The sequence below is a fragment of the Eutrigla gurnardus genome, assembly GCF_963514095.1.
Source record: "Eutrigla gurnardus genome assembly, chromosome: 11".
Classification (NCBI taxonomy): Eukaryota; Metazoa; Chordata; class Actinopteri; order Perciformes; family Triglidae; genus Eutrigla; species Eutrigla gurnardus.
The window spans coordinates 9,728,930-9,748,535 of record NC_139925.1 but is presented as its reverse complement, the minus strand read 5'-3'; the positions used below and the strand labels follow the sequence as shown (position 1 = coordinate 9,748,535).

Here is a 19,606-nt window from a genome sequence, read left to right as displayed (position 1 = left end):
CACACACACACACACACACACACACACACACACACACACACACACACACACACACACAGACAGACACACACTGATCCTTGGCTCTGAGTGAGAGAGTGACATCAGTGCTAGCCCTGAGGGCTGAAGGGAACACAGGAGAAGAATGTCTGAGAGAATAACTGCAGGGTTTATTGACTCCTTGCCCCGTCTCCAAATTATGAGATCTGTTCTGTTCTTTTTTTTTTTTTTACCAACTCTTCCGGTTCTGCCTCCGTCGAACCCAGACAAAGGAATAATAACACCCGGAACTCAAACTGATATATATGCAAAATTGTCATAATTAATGCCAAGGAACTCACAGTTCGGTCACGTTTCTGGGGATGCCTTTGGGCAGCGTGTGGAGGTGCTTGTTACTGCAGCGCACCACCGTCTCCAGGCAAGTACATTCACTGGGACACTGGGGTCTGGGCACGCAGCTCGACTGCTCCTCTTGGCCTGGGGAAAACAATAACAGAGGAGATAGAAGGGAGTCAGATACCAGAGAAGAAGAGAAAGGAGGAATGACCGGGAGGCTAGGCAAGACAAGGAGGACAGCCAAAGGAAGAGCTGTCGTCCAGGCAAAGTACAGTGACATAAGGCAAAGTAGAGCCAAAGCAGCACAGTCCTTCAAACGGATGGTGAGGCATTGAGACAATGAAAAATAGAGGAAGTGACAAATGTGTAAAGTAAAATAGGACAGAGAGAAAAGAGGAGCCTCGATAATGTAATATCGACCAGCAAGAGCAAAGAATGGACGCTGCCTGAAGCCCGAAGACAAGTCTAACATTCATTCAGGTGCAAATAGGCTGACTGGTCAATAAGGCAAACAGCTCAATAGCTCCACTCAGCTCGCCATCGACCAGCAGCTTAGGAACTGCTGAGTAGCAATCTATTCGCTAAACAAAAGGGTCGCACAATAGCGGCCATTATTTAAGATGATCTCAGACACTTGAAGCACCTCTTGACCAATAATGTATTGCGGAGCAGAGTGCCTACATTAAAATCTCCCATCAGTCCCAGACGGATCGCTTTCACACATAGCGGAGGTCATCCACTATATTGAAGATGTTTATCTCCTTTCAAAGAGACAGATTACTTCATTTAAAGTGGAGAAGCTGCAACGCACGCTTGGATACGGTCTAAATGAGGACGTGTGAGGGAGATTAAAGCCATGATGGGTAGTTGTGTGTCTCGGGACCACCTACCTTCCTCACAACGGAAGTCGGGCAGCGCCACGTCCTGCAGGGGAATCTCCTTCAGGAAGGCGGGACGCTGGCAGCGAGGGTTACCGGTGACGATCTTCTTGCTCCGCAGCCAGTCGCCGAGCCATCCCAGCCGGCAGTCACAGTTGAAGGAGTTGGCCAGGAGGTTACTGGGGAGAGGCGAGAGAAGTTGGTGAGAGCGCTGACACATTAACGTTCACGACTGAAGGAAGGGCTCGTGTGAACGGCGGGGTCTCACAGGGTGGAGAGGGTCTGCAGGGTGTCGAAGGCTCCGGGCGTGATGGTGGTCAGCTGGTTATCGTACAGAGACAGCAGGCGGACGTTGTGCAGCCCCGTGAAGCTGTCGTTGTGGACGCAGCTGATCTTGTTGTTCCTCAGCATCCTACAGGAGGGAGGACATGAAATCCTTCAGCCTTACACATAAAAATGAAGTATAACCTTTCAGGATTTCAACATCCCGAGCGTGTGATCGTATGTGTTCGCAGCATCACTCACAGCATACGCAGCCCCTCGAGGCCTCGGAACATCCCGCTCCGGACCGAGTCGATCTGATTGGCCGTGAGGTGGAGCTCGTTGACGGACGACGCGCCTTCAAAGGACCCGTCTTCAATCTCTGTGATCTTGTTGTTGCTGAGGTTACTGCGAGGAGGGAAAAAGCACGTCGGAGAAGTTAATTACTATTTAGGGAATGACTGCTGAAAGGTAACGTTAACAAAATAAGAAGAAGTGTCACTTACATTTTCTTCAGCTGGGAAAGGCTCTTAAAAACTCCAGTTGCCTCCAGAGCAGTGATCTCGTTGTTATTAAGGCGGCTGGAGAGGAAAGACAACTTTGTATTGAAAACAACATCCAAGGATCGGTGTACAAAATGCTTATTTCCTCCTGATTCCTTACAGTTCACTGGTGGATGCAGGGATGTGCTCGGGAATCTTGGTCAGCTTCAGGTTGGAGCAGTCCACTACGTTGGACTCACAGCGGCACTTGGGGGGGCACACTGGATCACTGTTACAGGCGTTATTCAGACGGGTGTCCTCTGTGCCTGAACGGGAGAAAACAAGGAACACACACATCAACCTCACTTTCCAGTGATGCCCTTAATCCAACATCCGACCCCTCCACGGCAGTGTGTCAGTGTTTTGTCCTGTTGTGACCCGAGAGGCGACCCTAACCAATCTTTAACCTTAGGCACACTCAGGAACATCCTGCAGCTTTCCTACCATTCACAGGGGGGAGATGAATGGGTGAGGGGACGGAGGGGGAGTCATTTTTAGAGAGGTGATGGAGTGGGAGCAGTGGGGTGAAAAGAACAGTCGCAGGGGGAGATTGAGATAGGGATGCCAAAGAGGATTTGGGCTGCCAGCTTGAGCGAAACCGGGGCGCCCAAGAGAGAGGAGCAGGAAGCGTGAGTAGACAGGTAGAGTCGGAGGGGAGGAGAGGGAGGAAATGGAAAAGAGGAGCACACAAGGGACGTGAATGCATGCAGGTAGGAAGAAGGAAGGGAGGAGTGAAAGGAGACGGACGAGAGAGAGATGAAAGGTAAGAGGCAGACGTGCGGAGAAACGTCTGTCCTGATAGAGGGAGGGCAAGAATGAGGCAGCATGGGGGAGTGTGGGACGTTTTCCTGCACTTCCTCCGTCTATGAATAGACGTTACGTGCCAAAAAGCGTGCTGCCAGTTACATCATGGCTGCTCAATAATGGAGCAGCACCGGGAGCCACTTAGAACAGTGTGTGCGTGTCTATGAGTGTGTATTGTGTCTCTGTGTCTGCGTATGTTCCATTTAGAGGGAACAGCCCAGCGTTTTTTTTTTCTTCTGTTAGGATATAGTTTTGTGTCCTGTTCCGTGTTTTTTTTCGCATGCTGCCTCTCCAGCCTGAGGTTTGGAGATGACGTCAGCGGGACACCGTGGGGCGCCCAGACCACAATCATGAGCAGGAAAACCTCAAACAACCCGGGACAAAATCCTAGAGTTGAGTATCAAAAATCCGTCTAAATAAACGGAGCGACATTGGAAACCATAAACCTAACCCCAAACCCTCATGGTAGACTTTATTAGAAACTCGGTTGGACAGCAAACGAGTGAATTGCATTCACAGAAACGACTTCCTCTGGCTGCCTGTGTGTGGAGACCTTTCCCGAAGGTGTGTCACTCAGAGTGGCTCGGTGCCGGGGTAGCAGATAGACACAGGAATGCAGGCCATTAAGGAACTTTTACCTCGCCGGGCCAGACAACCGGAAAAGGCATTTCCCGCTAGAGAGGAAGCAATGAAAGTACAGCGCGGCGCTTTGATCTGGAGGATGTAGAGGAGCTGGGGGGGGGGGGGATTCGTGAGCCTGAGTCATCGCCATCGTCACAAGTACGTGGTGGCGACACTTTTACTGTCAGCAGATTTGAACCAAACCCGGAGAAAACGCAGGAGGGAGGGATGAGGTTTTTCCCTCGCCGAGGCGCAAAATGACTCATCGCTGGAGTTGTAGAAGTTCTTATAATTCCCTGCAGCTTGGTTCCTCATTATCAATGCATTATGGAATCCCTGTGTTAGTCTCCGGCTGTGTGTGTGTGTGTGTGTGTGTGTGTGTATGGTGGAGGCTTTTATTGTTATCATTCAGGGAGGGTGAAATTCTCATTAATCACATTTGGCTTTGATCTTCCTTCTGCTTACATAGTACTCCCATTTGTTCTCTAAGCCAGTGTTGGGCCTTATCTCAACTCAGCACACAAAGACACATTAATTTACATGCACGCACACACACACACACACACACACACACACACACACACACACACACACACACACACACACACACACACACACACACGCACACACACACACACACACGCACAGACTTCGACACACATCACTGCTCCTCCTAGTTATTTTCTTGGAAGTGCTCTTGTTAAGAGGTCCGGAAACATCCGCTGATAGGAATCTTGGTCCTCTGGTGGGCTTTATTTTCTTTAGCTTTTTACTGATAGAAAGGACACACTTTCCTTCCTCTCTGTCCTTCGCTCCCTCCCTCCTTTTTTCTGCTCCTCTTAGTGAGCGACTGTCTGTACTCGTGCCAAAGCAAAGAGACGCTTCCTTTTTGACTCTATCTGCTCAGACTGTTAGGAAAACAGAGCTGAGGGGAAACAGACGCCCTCACGTGTATATGTGCCATTAAGATGCACACACACAGGTCCAGTCACTCTTAGGAATTAGCTGCTCTCGTATGTAGAAATACCTAATGGGTCACTACCACCGGCATGCACATTTACACTAAGTTCCTGTGCTGTTCTGTTCATCGCACCACCAGCCACATTAAAGGATTATTCTGGTTCACTGCAACTTAGGTCTTTCATAGTTCTGGCCATTATTTCAACAACGCATGGAGGCAAACCCAAAAGTGAGTGCACAAGAAACAGGAAAACCGTGTGCACATTGCTATAACAAGTACGGTAGTTCAAAGTTGAACAAGAAGTCGGTTTGCAGTTAAGGGTAAAACTTTTTCCTCTCTCGTTGCGAATGCTTGTTTCTTTCCCCCGTCTGACTTATTTTTAGCCATGTTGCCATGTTCCCAGCTCTCCGCAATTAACTAGGTAAATAAAATGGTATTATTGCCTGAAAGGAATGATGATGGCAAACCTACGAAAACGCGTCCCAAGTAGTAATAAAGTGGAATTATCCTTTAACCTGCGGGAGGAATGTTATTTAAATGAACAGTAGGTAATGGAAAAAATGATGCCCGCTACATGGTGGGAGGATAATTAAAGAAAAGAGGAAAAGACAATGATAGGCGTGAACATTTACAAGCACTCACCTGGGATGAAGTACTGCTCTTTGGCTGTGATGGAAAAAAGAAAGAGGGACGGATGTCAGTGAGACAAGACTGGTCCACATAGCTGTGGTGTCGCTATGCTTCAGAACAGTCATATATATATAAAGCTTATATATGACCACACATGACTCAACACATATGACACTTAAACAGAGAAGCCTCGGACTGTCTCTGTGTATGGCGAGGTGGAGGAGCTGGTAATGATGTTAAATGGTGGTAAATATTTGACGGTTGCTAAGGAAGAGTGACATGAAAGAAAAGAGGTGAGACAGTGAGAACGACAGAAAAAAAAAAAAGAAAAAAAGGGAAATCCAAGGAGAAAAAAAGGGAAAAGGAAAGAGAAAAACACTTGGACTCTCTCCTTCAGCAGGTCTAGCCAAACAAATGAGGCTATAAAGAAGTGTGAAACCTCAGCTGTGCAGAGTGCCAGACAGCGTAGCACAGTGCATGAACACAATGGCGGGCGAGGATGGAGGGAGTGGGGATGTGAGGGCTCGGCTATAGTGCAGTGCAGAGGAATGGAGGGGATGAAGGGGGGGTGTGAAGGAAACCTGAGGGGAGTGGATAAGGGGAGGCGGACGCTGAGATTGGCAGCGGGCAGAGGAACGGTGGGCACGTACAGAAACTCTAGCCCTTATACCCGCCTTGATGGGTGATCTCACTGCGGTTTGAATGTGAAACCGGACTCACAATGTGGTAACATGGAGGGGCGATCCCTCTCTCCTTGGCCCCAAGTTCATCTGGAGAGATATTGATTGAGGGGCACCGGCACAGCAAATGATAGGCCTAATAAAACCTTTGGAGCGATCACTTATTAAATGTGAGGCGGAGGCAACGGATGCAGAGATATCAGCCACTCCCAGCGGAGAGAACGAGAAGGTAGGAGCAGAACAGTGGGATACGGGTGAGACAACGAAGCCTGTCTGAGCGTTGGAGAGCCTGAGAGAGAGGTCAGGAGGAGACAGGTGGGAGACGGTGGCATGGAGCCAACGGCCTACCGGAGCAGCGGAACTTCTTGCTCTTGATCTGTCCGATGCGTTTGTTGGCGAGGCGGCGAGGGCTGGCGCAGCGGGCGCCGCTGGTCTCGATGGGGTTGGAGCGCAGGTAGTCTGCCAGCCACTTCAGATTACAGTCACAGATGAATGGGTTCTGGGCCAGGTGGCTGCAGAACAGAGAGGGGGGGGGGGGGGGGGGGGGCATGTCGATAGAAGAAGAAGGGGAAGAAAAAATGAGAGGGGGAAAGAGGAACATATGAAAATCATGTTAAAGGAACAGTTTGACATTTTGGGAAATTACACGTATTCGCTTTTTTTTTGTGGAATCAACATGAGAGTGGAATCAACAAAAGTTGATTCCACTCTCATGCCTGTGTGGTAAATATGAAGCTCTAGCCATCAGCTGGTTAGCTTAGCTTAGCATAGAGACTGGTAACAGGGGGGCACAGACTGGTAACAGGGGGGCACAGCTAGCCTGGCTCTGTCTGTTGGTAACTGCTTTAATGTTGTAAAATGTTTTGATGTCTAAATGAATGATTCTATCCCCAAAAAATATAATAAGTTTACGAGTTCAGTCCCTATAATAAAATGACTAAATAAATTGCAAGCATCTAAAATCAACATACAATTTAATCAACTTCTTTTAAGTGTTACATCAGTGTAGCCTTCATGGGGGAAGGCTTCACATGTATTTTTAGATTTTTACGCCTTCTCCAGAATGCAGACAAAACAAGAAGCTGGTTTTAGACTTTTAAACCCAGTGTCCTGTAGGGCGTGTGTGTGTGTGTGTGTGTGTGTGTGTGTGTGTGTGTGTGTGTGTGGGCATCTTCAACAGGTGTCCTGAATGTCTATTATTTGCACGCGGATGATAATGTCACGTATTGTGTATCAGATAACGGCGGGTGATTTTCCTTTGTTTATCGGGACAGAAAATAAAAATCATTTGGACTGAGTTGATGCTGTCTGGCTAGCAGAGTGGGAGTGGTGTGTTTCTGATCTGGATCTGGCCGCTGTGTGTGTCGGTGAAGCTGATAGATGTGCTCTCCACCATCACGGTTCCATTCCTGTGTATTTACACAGACCTGCGAGTAAACAACTCTTGTGTTGGCTCATGTTTCATGGTGACTATACTCAGTATGTGTCAGAGCGTGCACAGCAGCACGCTTATGTGTGTGTGTGAGTGTGTGTGTGTGTGTGTGTGTGCGACTCACAGGGTCTGTATAGCTCGCAGTGAAGTGAAGGTGCCCTTGGCGAGGGTTTGGATCTTGTTGTCATAGAGCGATAGCAGCGAGAGATTCTGCAGGTCCTGGAAGGCGTTGGCACGGACGCAGTGAATCTTATTGGCGTTCAGCAACCTGAGAGATGGGGGGGGGGGGGGGGGGGGGGGAGGGGGGAGAGAAGGGGAGACGGAGAGGGAGGGAAGCAGCTTGTCAGAGTTTCTTTATGTATTCATTCATTATGCATTCCATTTAGAAAACCACAGGTACAAAGTTTATTTGAAGGTTACGACTCCTTTACCGAGTGGGAGTAAAAGATGCCTGGTATTCAGCATGTGTCTGCTGTGTATCAGCAGAGTGTGTGTGTGTGTGTGTGTGTGTTCGGCTTACAGCAGTTGCAGGGCATAGAGGCCGTCGAACACCCCCTTGGGCAGGTCGGTGATCTTATTTCCATACAGCACGCTGGGAAATCATAAACACACACTTGCATAAGACACGGGAAAATGACAACGGGGTGGATATGTATGCACTATCACATGCACGAACTGGGCTCGGGGCCACTTACAGGGAGTTGAGAGAGCGCAGGCCCTGGAAGGCATCGGGAGCTATCTCTGAAATCTGGTTGTTGCTCAGGTCTCTGCATCCAAGAAGAAGAAGAAGGCAAGAGAATTAACCAAAAGGAAATTGAGTTCTTTTGGGGGGAAAGTCCTTTTCCTGTGGGTGGTGGTTTGATCCCACTGTCACCTCGGTGTCACCCTCATAGGAAGGTGGGCTGGATTTAAGGGCCCTGCTCGTCGCTGGCAAGCAAATGCAGTGTGAAGCGGACGAAGAGGAGATCCAGCTCCCTCCCGTGTTTGATGGTGCGTCCCTTCAAGGGATTTGATGAAGTGGAGCGGGCTGCAGCCTCGTCGCCAATCAAAACATTTACTTGTATTATTTGTGGCCTAACAACTGGCCCTGTGTTGTATCATGGTGAGTGTGTGTGAGTAAAAATGGGGTGCAGGTCCCAAATCCAAAGCGAAAAAAAAAAAACGGATTGCTTCTGAACATAGCCGTTGTTAATAGGATCCACAGGCCTCTCCCCACAGGATAACCACTAAGCCTATGTGTCTGTGTGTTTATATGTATCTGTGTGTGTGTGTGTGTGTGTGTGAGTAAATGCAACAGTAAATGAGGAACAGTGGGACAGAGAGAGAGAAAGACAGATGGAGAGAAAGAGTTAATGGAGTATGTGGACTGAACTCCAGCCGACTGGATACCTTTGAAGGAAAATCATCATGTGGTGAGGGAGAGGGATATTCTCTCATTTGGGGGTAACAGTTAAATAAGTACCCATTTGTCTTCTTGCAAAGGACTGAGGTTTCCTGGAAACAAAAATGTGGCGAGAAAGAGCCAACATCTGCACTGGTGTGTGTCCGTGCACTCAAAGACACTGGTGTGTGTTTGTGCGTGCGCGGCGGCGGCGGCGGCGGCAGCGTGTGAGGGCTGTTACTGCATCCCCGTCTTCAGGAGCGGTTCACATGTAGGTCGTCCAAACTGGGACAAGGTGAAAGAGATCGTGTGTGGTTGGCGCTTACTGGGAGAGGACGACACGCGGGGTCAGGGGAGGCACTGCACCACATACTTCCAGAAATATACAAACCAACACCCGTACGTGACTTTAACCTACTTAATGTTGCCCTACGATCAAATCTGGAGATATTTTCCATATATTACGTCCCAGAAAAACCCACCAATACATGTAAAAATGAACATCTGCAGAGCCCGCCCCATGGGACTGAACATATTCCACATGATGTATCGATGCTGTCTACACAAAGTGTGCACAGAGGGTGTTGGACAGGCCGGTCCAGGGAGGGCACACGGCCAGCTGAATCAACAGAGGCACCGAGGGTCAACACACATACATGCGGCCGTGCATTGTTGTTGCTAAATGCAGAATCAGCAGCAGCAGCAACGGTAGCAGGCCGTGTCTGCTTGGAAGACCAAACGAAAGACAGCAACACATTCTCATTATGTGGTTTTGTACATTTTCTATAAAACCACAACACTTTGTATTGTTTGTTGTTTGTATTCATAACAAAATTGCAAACCAATAGTTTTCTTCTTGTTTCTGGATCCTTTTTTTTGGGGTTGCATTAAGACCGCGTCAGTAAACTAAATGTGAAGCCGTCACATGCTTGATTGACTCCACAAAGTTTGCAGTTTTTGCACAGATTTATGAATTTCCTGTGAGATCTGTATGACATATTATGTATAAACACATAACTTGTATTATATTCAATAAGTGATGATGCTGTTTGTCATGATTCCTAAGCATTTCCTTCTTAAAATAACACATTTAAAAAAAGAATTTAAAATATTCATATATAATTTTATTTTATTAATTATTTAGAAATATTTACGAATAATTTAACAAAGAAAATAATTACAACTTGTTAATTTATTTAAAAATGAAAAAAAAAAATTGCTCTGTTTTCTCAATTTATGTTAACTTAAAACAAAGTTAAATGCTTGGTAATATCTGCATTTGTTGAGTCTGTCAAACAGCCATTGGATCTGGTTTCTATCATATCCATTAAAAAACGTAAAGCAACACATTCAGTTTGACTCCACATGGTTCCCAACTTTTGTAAACATCTAGTAGTGGAAAAAAAAAAGAAGAAAAGTTGCACAAATAAATATGAATTTCACTTGAGACTTGGGCCGACAATGATAGCAGTTGCTTCAGCCTGTCAGCTGCTCTGGAGTCACCTCATTTGAACTTCAAACCGTCTCTGGAGTTGGATGATAAAACGGTGATGAATCCTTAAGGAATGGCAGAGAAACTCCCTGACCTTCCGTTTTCCTCCGTCTCCCTGCTGCTGAGTCGGTCAGGCCTGGTGGTGTTGGAGTTCTGGGTTTGGCTGACTGGTCCGTGGCGCTGGCTGCCGGACCGGACAGCTGGCTCAACCAGCGAAACCCCACTCAACTACCAGCCTGTCGCTGTTCACCCAAGGGAGAGAGCGAAGCCTCAGCCCTCATTCCAGCACACTCGCCGTCCCACCATCATCATCCCGGCCGCAGTTTACAGTGTGCCCACGCAGGCACAACACACACACACACACACACACGGACTGGACACAACACACTCGCCAGGGGAATACCAGTGTGCGGCAGTGAAAGATGAGAACTGTTATTATGCTCATGTAGCATCAGAGAGCTTGCTTTCCATGCCACCCCAAGTCTGAAAACAAATATGTTCTTTAGGCCCAGACAAAATAAATACTTCATTCTCCTCAGGAGTGGAGAAACTGCCAACTGTCGCTTTTTTTTTTCTTTCTTTTTCTTCCACCCCTCAACTTCTTGTTCTCATCTGTATTATTTAGCTCTGAGGTGAGTGTACTGCTGTACTTACATCCTACGCAGTTTCTTGTAGGGAGAGAAGGCTCCGGGAGGAACAGACTTAATCCCATTCTGCTCCAGACGTCTGGAGAGAAGAAGAGAGGAGGAGGAGAAAAGAGGAGACGAGGAGAAAAGAGGAGATACCATCAGTTAACCAAACAATAGACTTCTCCATGGCAACATAGTTGAGTAATCCTCCCTTTACCTCTGACCCCTGGTGATTGGCCTGATTATATTAGTGGAGATCTATCCCCCAGCTGTAATAGGTCCAGGCATGTTGGAGTCATAACATCCTCAGAACCAATAAACAGTCTGAATGCTAAAGTGCTGTGGAAAAGGGCTGGAGGGGAAAAGGCTCCGTCCCGGTGTGTGTGTGAGGGTGTTAAAGACGGACTAAAAAGTCATATTTCTTCTGAGTGTAACATTTACACTTTCCACCACTTATGTTCTCATATGAGATCCTGAAATCAATAATGATCTCACTTGTGATATTTATCCTCTGGGCATCTGCAAAGTGTCCACCCAAACCCTTTGCAGCACGGTGAAATATGACTTCTTTTAGTTTACTCTTTCCTGTGAGCCTGAGAGCAAACGCTGACATAAAAATGTCTGAAACAATCTTTCTATACAAAAAAAAAAACTGTCAAAGAGTGAAATAAACATACAGACAAATATGCATTTGGTCACTGCGTTTGGACCAGATCGGGGCACAGAGTCTAATCACTCTCAGATGGTTTAGTGGAACCAGACATCACTAAACCCCATTAGCTTGGGCATGCACGTCTGCGTGTTTCTGGCCGGCTGCTGCTTGGGACTCGGCTCCCTGGTGTATCTGGCAGAGGGCTGTTTATCTGCAGGTCACTTCACAGCTTTTAAAACCGTCCTTAACAAGGCTTAGCGGGGCCCGGAGGGAGCTAGCTGTTCGCCTGTCTAGTTGTCCTACCATGCTGCCTGCCGGCTGCAGAACAGGGGACGAGGGCCCGTGCGAGCCGTGGAAGTCCGGAGGCCACAATATAAAGGCCATCGAAATGCAATTTGTCACCGCAGGAAAATTAGACATTTTTTGAAAAATCAGCAAAACTCTGTCAAACTCTGTTGTTGATAGATTTCACAATCATTCCATTAAGGATGTGATTCCTTCCCGAGGCCACATGATTTAATTATTCTATTACAGACATGTCAGATTTATTACACGCCTCTTACGCCTCCTGCCTCTGCTTATGTTTATGTCTATTCATGGGGGGTAAATGTTTTGTTAGACGTTTACCACAGCCACTTAACAGTTGTGAGTCTCCAAATTTTTCAATCAGGCATCTTTCCCCCCTTCAAAGGAGTGGTCTGCATTTATGGAGCGATATAAGAGCGTAATTGACATTCTTAGGATAGCAGCGATTCCCGACCACAGATTCCTGTGGTGTGCATGCTCTCCCTGTCTGTTTTTGTCTGCCTGTCCCGATGTGTCCGTGGATTTACAGGCGGGTGACAGCGCTGTGGTTCCTCTGCCCTCACCCTGCGGCAGAGCGCCGGGCCAAGTGGCTTTAGAGTCTTCTCTCATCAAACCAGTCTGTCTGACTCTCCCACACCAGTCTGGCACTCTACGTGCTGGTTGCATGTGCGTCTACGCGCTGTGGTACCCACGCTGTGTGTCAGCATATAACAAAAAACCCCTCCGAGCCAGGCAAGGACACACAAACGCTGCCTGACAACTTTTTAGCATTTCCTGAGATCGATTCGGGCGAAGCGACTTAATCCCTCCAATCAAGAAAAGAAGAGGCTTTGTCCAATTGGCAAAGGGGGGGAAGGAAACGGTATCTCAGAGTGGCCTTCGGGCGGACGATCGATGGTTCCCATCCAATTTGTCAGGTGGAACATTTGTTTATGTGTCTGTCTGCATGCGTCCGTGAACCGGTGTTTGTGTCAGCCCAATCAATGGTCCTCATCCTTTTCATTAGGATCCGAGCATGTTTTTCATTAAGGGGAAACACATTACGCCTTTGGGTATTCACCCGGTGCGTGCGTGAGTCAGAAATGGATGGCAGGACCGCAGCAGCAGATGAAAGGCGGGGTGGGGGGGGATTTTTTTTATATGGCAGAGTTCAGTCATTGCAGACAGAGACTATGGTGCACTGCATAATAATCTGTTGTGGTAGTGTTTAGGCTAACTGGGCCTGGTCTCACAAGAGAGGAGTACAGAAACCAGCTCACATCCCCACAGCCATAAACACAACACTGGCATTCATTAGGGGGAGAGCAGGGCAGGGAGGTTGCCGTTCTCCGATTTGTACATAATGAGAGCAGCATGTGTGTGTTTGTGTGTGTATGCGCGTTTCAGAGTGCCTCATTAACGAGGCATTAGGCTGGCCTTGATACCCGGCAGCCCGCCTTGCTGTAATTGAAACTGATTTTATAATGAACTTCAAGCACAGATCAAACCTGCTGCACCAAATTACTGAACGGAGACTCCCGTCCCTTTTTATTCCTTCAACGCCGATCTGACTCCTCAAAGCCGGGAGAAGAAAAAAGAAAAAAGAAATCAAGAGAGGAGGAGGAGGAAGACTGGAGGAAAAAGAGCGTTGTGGGAATATAACCTGTAACCTGATGGGCAGGGCGGGAGGAATGCCGTGCTATGAGCCAGTGTTTTGGCCCGGTCTTGTAAACGATGAATCAGAACACGGTAGGGTTTATAAGCGGGCCGCGGTTAAGCGCCAATTAGATGTGAAGGGCAGGGAGACTTTTAAAATGTCTTTACTCATCTGCTGCGCAGAGAGAATCCACTGTCTATAAAAACCTGTGCATGGTAGAACTATCTTTCAGCCGTCTCCCCGTTGTCCCATTAGTGCTGCTTGCCGGTTATTGGGCTCATAGATCACATCGGTCTCTACGAGATACTCCACTTGTGGAACATTACAACCGGAGGCCATGTGGAAGAGGTCTTCAAACCATAAAACACGGCAAAAACGGAGAGGCTGAATTACTCAATATGCATGCGTAAAGACCTGTAAATGACTTAAAATCCCTCCATATTTCTTGGGTGGTCATTCAATGAGACAAGAACACACAGAAGCTGCGTGTCCAAATTAGGAAATTGAGCACACCACTGCACTAGAAATGGGTCAGGGTTGTTGGGGAACATGGGATCCGTGACTTCCATAGAACTGGGTATTTATAAACAGACCCTATGGGGAGGAGGAGACCTAGAAACTTGCTGTGTCCTCCTAACTACACACAAGCTCCTTGGAAGAACATGCGATGAGACTGCTGGGCTTCCTCCCTTTTTCTCACCGCGCATAAATCACCACGTTGCTGTACTATTCCATGCAGACTTCTGCCAGGGGCATTAAACCCTCCCCGATAAAGGGAGCAGAAGCACTACCTTGAACAGTCTAGCCGTGCATTCCCGGGAATCACGGTAGGCTGATAGCATGTGGGCCGTAAACAGTTAATGCCCAGACAGATGTTGGAGGGCTGATAAAGCGAGGACGGGATGTCGGCAGAGCACTCGCACGCGGTTCACAGCCATCTGAGCCGATAAGAGGGCGCTGCATGTGTCTCCCTACAAGCAAATGGATGTCTCTCGCTGCCAGGTGATGCATGGTGAGAAAAGCAAGCTAGAACAGCATATGAACATAAACCACGCGTGTTTAAATCCGCTCAGCCTTGTCACACCGCCACACAAGCATACGTGCATACATGTGAAACAAGCACATCTTAAATGCGGCTCTCAGACAAATGCGTCTGCCATGCTTCATAGAACAATGCAGCCATGGGTGTCCGAGTCCCCTCCCTGTAAATCGGACCACAATCAGATCCATTCTGAGCTGTACAGCAACTGTTGTAAGTGTTGATTGGTAAAAAAAAGAAATATTGCTTTTGCATCTAAATTTATCTGCAAATCTTGACCCTTTTTCATTTTTTTCACCTAATTTGGCTTTGAAACCGTCCTTTAAATTGGATTTCACTGACTTTTTCCCCCTGTGTCGAGAAAACAGGTAATGTGCTTACATCTCGGCCATGGTGTCGGGCAGGTTGGCTGGGATAGCGGTGAGACCTTTCCCTCTACAGTCCACGATGTTGTTGCTGCAGGTACACATGGCGGGGCACGAGCCCACCCCGATGCTGCACGGCTGAAGGCTGGAAGACTCCTGGTGACCTGAAGACACACGTAGGGGCGAGAGACAGAGAAACTACATGAGAGGCGGAAACAGGACGGCCACACGATCAGAAAGGAGGAACACGCGGCTCCTACAGGTGTGTGAGCACAGGTGGATTCGGTCGACTTACAGCGGGATTAGAGGGTGAGACAGTTTGCTGGGGGATTTGTGCGCCGACGCGGAGCAGCTCTCGCACTCGTGGAGATCGAGCTCTTCCGCTGCCGTTCACATCATCAACCCTTTGTGCTTTTTAGAAACCGAATTTCCAATGAACGCGCATTCCCGGGGATGATTTGACATTGAGGAGGGGGAAAAAAAATACTCTTGACTTTATTGTTAAGCCGTGCATCCTTGAGAATCAATGGGCAAGAAACTAGGTTATCTATCAAAGGAGTGCCACAGTGCATTGAGAGGAGAAGAAAGACATGAATAATAGAGCCGGAGCGCCGATTGAAGGCCTCCCAATAACATCCATTGATCTCTACACTAAATGTTCCTCCTGAGTCTGCGTTCTTCTGCTGGAATTGATGCCGTTCTGCACATTCAGCTTTATAACCCCTCTCCACTTCTATTTGTTCTAAAACACTTCAACTTTTCAATTTGCATACAGAGCACGCAACCCATCACACTGTCTCTAGATACCTGTTCAAATAGCTGCGGCACTGTCAACGATACGGTGACGAGCGGGTGCATGCACTGCCAGCGCAGCGTGTTTGGTGTGTGTGTGTGTGTGTGTGAGCCTAACCCAGATAAAATGAATAAAACAGACTTTTAAATGGCCTCATTTACACAGCATTACTAATCCGAGTTTCAAACCATGAATATTTGATTACTTTCCTATCTATCGCTCTGCTTGTGTGGAAAATGTTGGCAAGGGAGAGTGAAGTGGGGCTCGAGATTTCAGGGGGAGAGGAAGACGGGGTGAGTGATGGTGACAGTCAGTGATGGAAAAAAACACAACGCTCAAAGCTCCATTCCCAAAACCAACAAAAACAAAGAAATCGCTGCTTTACCATGAAATGACTCTCGGACCGTTAAACCAGGTGAGCAAAGTCTAAGGTGTATCCGGTCAATCACAATCAATTACCTGGAGGGACGCGATGCTTTGACAGATCCGGAGATCAAGTAAACACGACAAATAGCATCGAGCGCGAGAAATCGTCGCTCAGCCCACGTGATCTGAGGCCCTGTGATCTGGGATGGCAGAGCTTTGACAGATCTGGGATCAGGTGTAGGGCAGAGAAGAACTCCCTTCTGATCTAACATGGCATATTTGACAGGCCGGGGATCAGGGAGAGTGCAGAGCACAGCTGGAGCGGCCTTAACAATGACAGCTCTCTGACAGGTATACTTGAGGTGAGGCCGTTTGATGTACCCTCGTCCCCTGTTCCTCCCGGTGCTGTTTTCCCCATTATCTCCCTCCCAGCCGCTGTCTCTACCACTCTATTCCCGTCCCAGTTCCCTTCTTTTATTTGCTTCCACCTTTCTATCACTTCCCCCTCACACAGCTGCTCTTTCTGCTCTCTCTCGCATCCTCATTTTCAGCCTCGCCATATCTCAGCCAATGGCTTCACATTTAACCTCGCTCCACCTCGTCGTTTCAAAATGTTATCACTGGCGTATTTCCATTTGTCTCCTTCATATTCCCTTTCAGCACAGTCGGGTTCACTGGGTCTCTCATCTTGTTACTGTTTATTCACTCAGTTCTTCCCGATTTTCCACTACAGGCATTATATATTTCATTCCACACCTCAAACAATTCATTACTCATTGCTCATTTCAAGCACACGTTTTTTTTTTGCCATTCATTATTCCCCGTGAGCGGTCATTCAGAGTAAGAGTGATTCATTTTTTATGGTGTTGAACCTCGAATTGGCACAATCAGCTACTAACTTTTAGCTACCTCTCCTGTAAACGATTAAGACGGTTTACGTGTAAATGTTTCACTTGATAAAATCACAGCGGAGGCCATTCACAAGAACTAAAGTCATCATTCTGAGGATTATGAGTAATTAGGATGAAAATGGCTTGGCAGTGATATTTGGACCATTATGTTTTGCCAGTTTTCTCAAAGAGATTAGAATTTAAATGGCTAGATTCCTACTCTTTTTAAACACGATCAGCTGGTGAGAAAAGCTCAAAAACAGCATCTGGTTATTGAAGATGAAGGGAAAATTGGAAAGAAATAAGCCCAACTGAAAAATATAAGAAAAGGTGTTTGCATTGCAAATTATTGATATATTTTTTATATCCAATTTGCAAACCTGTTTTGTATTTTGTTTTAAAAGCTTGTGGCTGTTTCCTCAACATGAAGTATGGATACACTGTCAGCAACTGAAAATAATGAGCCCTTGATGCAAGTTTTTTTGGATTGTTCAACTTTAATGTGTTTTTAAGATTGATGGGAAACGACTGCCTGGAACAATCTGACATTATTCCTCGAAGTGAAGCAGTAAATGTGTTACTCTGCTCATTACTGACGTAAAAAAAAAAAAAAAGTACAATATCGTGACGCTTTCCAGCCGAATACTGGGAGCGATAGTCAGTGAGTCACGATGCCGAGAGTGCTGCAGGATTTCATCATAATTTACAACAACTACTAGCAGGCTGTACCCCATTTCCCTTCTTCTGTCTTCTTGCAACAACATGCCTCAATTTTCCCTCTTCCTCTCGTCCAACAGAGCGCCACCCCGCCCCAAATCCCCCGCAGGTGGCCTGGCCTGGTCACAGCACACTCTACGTACACAAGTATACAGTATGTGTGTGTGTGTGTGTGTGTGTGTGTGTGTGTGTGCCAGCAAGCCGGTCCCTAATGAGTCCTTCGCTGGGAGTTCAACTTCTGGTCATTCATCCACTCGAAAAGAAATTGGGAGTGTTTTTTTTTTTTGTGTGTGCACGTGTTTGCGTGAGTGTGTATTTATGCAGAGAGAAGCCGAAATACACATCAGGAGATTTCGGTTTTCGTCCCGTTGTGTGTGAATGAATGACCGGTCGCTATTAAAACTCACAGAGAACCAATCGATCCGCTGCAGCTTTCTCCAATTAAAAAAACAACAGCCCATTAAAATTCTGACATGGTGGAAGCTAATATCAGCACGCTACGTGAACCGCGACTCCCCCATCATCCGAAAGCCTCAACTTTCTGTGTCTTCCAGACCACAAAGTTTCCCCGACACCCACTGCTCCCCTTTCCTATCTGGAATCGTTACACTCCCACGCTTTGAGTCTCTTTCCCTGGGCGATGAATAGTTAATGATCTGTGCTGTCACGCCGTATGGCTGCGTAAAAATCACAACCCATGGAGAGGGAGGGAGAGGAAGAGAGAGAAAGAGAGAGAGAGAGAGAGAAACCCACAACACACACACAAATGTAGACACAAACACCCCGCACAGCTGGTGTTGAGAGTGAGATGGCCTTGTGGGGCGTTGAGGTTCTCATGCTGTTTTTCCATTGTCCTGATATGATAACCCCACCACACATGCTCCAACACACACACACACACACACACACACACACACACACACACACACACACACGAAACTGGGAGTTAAAAGCCAAATAATCCTGTGTGAAGAGGTGAGAGGCCATGAATAAGGACTGAAGAGAGGGCTACTACTGTCACTGCTCCAGATGTGAGGTTAATATATATATATATATATATATATATATATTATATGTCATAGTATTTCCTGCCAGCAAAGCTGGAGACACATGAAAGGGCCGGAGGAGAGCCGTGGGGTTGCCCGGGGGCAGTGGAGCTGTCAGGTGGCTGCCAGGTGAAAACACTGACGTGAAAACACAGTGGGAGTGGAGGGAGGAGAGAATATATGCTCGCTGGGACAGGGAGTTTTTGGCAGTTTTTTGGATCAAAGTACACAAAAACAGAATGCTCTTTCATCCCTATTTAAGATGCTGTAGAACTAGCTTTATCCACTGAGCATCTAAATGACGAAATAAACATTGTACAATAAGCAATGCAATGTTCTTGTAGAAGTCTTACCTGAACAGCTGAACTCGTGTTTCTGAACCTCTGCCACGTTGAGTCCTCTGAGCTCAGTTGGGCTAGTACACTGGGTGAATAGACCAATCGTAGGCCTCTGTCTGAGCCACTGGGCCAACCAGGCCAGGTGACAGTCACAGTTCAGATTGTTGGAGTGGAGACGGCTGTAAAAAAAAAGAGAGAATAAAATCAAACGTGTTAAAAGATCTCTTCTTCGCTATCGAAAACCCCACCAGCTGAGGGCACAAAAAAAAAGTCTATTCTTTCCAAGAGCTCATCACATCCAATCCCTGTGGCCAAACGCTCTAAATGATACGCTACACGGATGATTGTAAATGGCACATTCAAAAAAAGGGAGCAACACTAAACCCAATACTCCAAACACGGCATTCCCGGAATGCTGTGCCGGTCCAGAATAACTCTTTCTGTGGTGCGGTGGACGTCTGGAGCACGTACGCTTACTTGGGAACCTGTGTCTACAGACACGTAGAGCGCACACAAACAGAAAAGCCATTTTAATATAACCCCACTGGGAGCGAGGAAGCCCAAAACGCCACCGCAAGAGCCGTGGAGTCACGGCTCTGAGAGGTCTTCGGCAGGCATAATTCTTTTAATTTGTACATAATTTCAGATTTAGTAATCACATACAATGCACAATACACAATAGGCTCCTGGTGCTATTTTGGGGGGCCAGTTGAGTGTGTGTTTAGATGGAGGGGGATAATGGCCCCTGGCATCGATACAGACCCATCTGTGGTGCTGTGTGGTTTTGCATGGAACGACTGAACGTATCTCCTCC

At 47.2% G+C, this 19,606-nt stretch overlaps 1 protein-coding gene across 3 annotated transcripts in view; it reads right to left on the bottom strand.

Moving 5' to 3' along the window:
• The window catches only part of slit1a (slit homolog 1a), an 82,567-nt gene that overhangs the window by 14,823 nt on the left and 48,138 nt on the right, over nucleotides 1–19,606 (bottom strand). For 2 of the 3 annotated variants that reach the window (XM_084021946.1, XM_084021948.1), the window contains exons 8-21: nucleotides 18,808–18,971; nucleotides 14,659–14,806; nucleotides 10,670–10,741; nucleotides 7,838–7,909; nucleotides 7,663–7,734; nucleotides 7,267–7,410; nucleotides 6,059–6,222; nucleotides 5,043–5,066; nucleotides 2,136–2,280; nucleotides 1,979–2,053; nucleotides 1,737–1,880; nucleotides 1,480–1,623; nucleotides 1,224–1,390; nucleotides 339–474 (exon numbers count right to left, since the gene is read on the bottom strand). In XM_084021946.1, the coding sequence (XP_083878072.1) occupies nucleotides 339–474; nucleotides 1,224–1,390; nucleotides 1,480–1,623; nucleotides 1,737–1,880; nucleotides 1,979–2,053; nucleotides 2,136–2,280; nucleotides 5,043–5,066; nucleotides 6,059–6,222; nucleotides 7,267–7,410; nucleotides 7,663–7,734; nucleotides 7,838–7,909; nucleotides 10,670–10,741; nucleotides 14,659–14,806; nucleotides 18,808–18,971 (1,671 nt within the window). The remainder of the gene's footprint in view (nucleotides 1–338; nucleotides 475–1,223; nucleotides 1,391–1,479; nucleotides 1,624–1,736; nucleotides 1,881–1,978; nucleotides 2,054–2,135; nucleotides 2,281–5,042; nucleotides 5,067–6,058; nucleotides 6,223–7,266; nucleotides 7,411–7,662; nucleotides 7,735–7,837; nucleotides 7,910–10,669; nucleotides 10,742–14,658; nucleotides 14,807–18,807; nucleotides 18,972–19,606) is intronic. The other variant, XM_084021947.1, reaches the window with a different exon arrangement.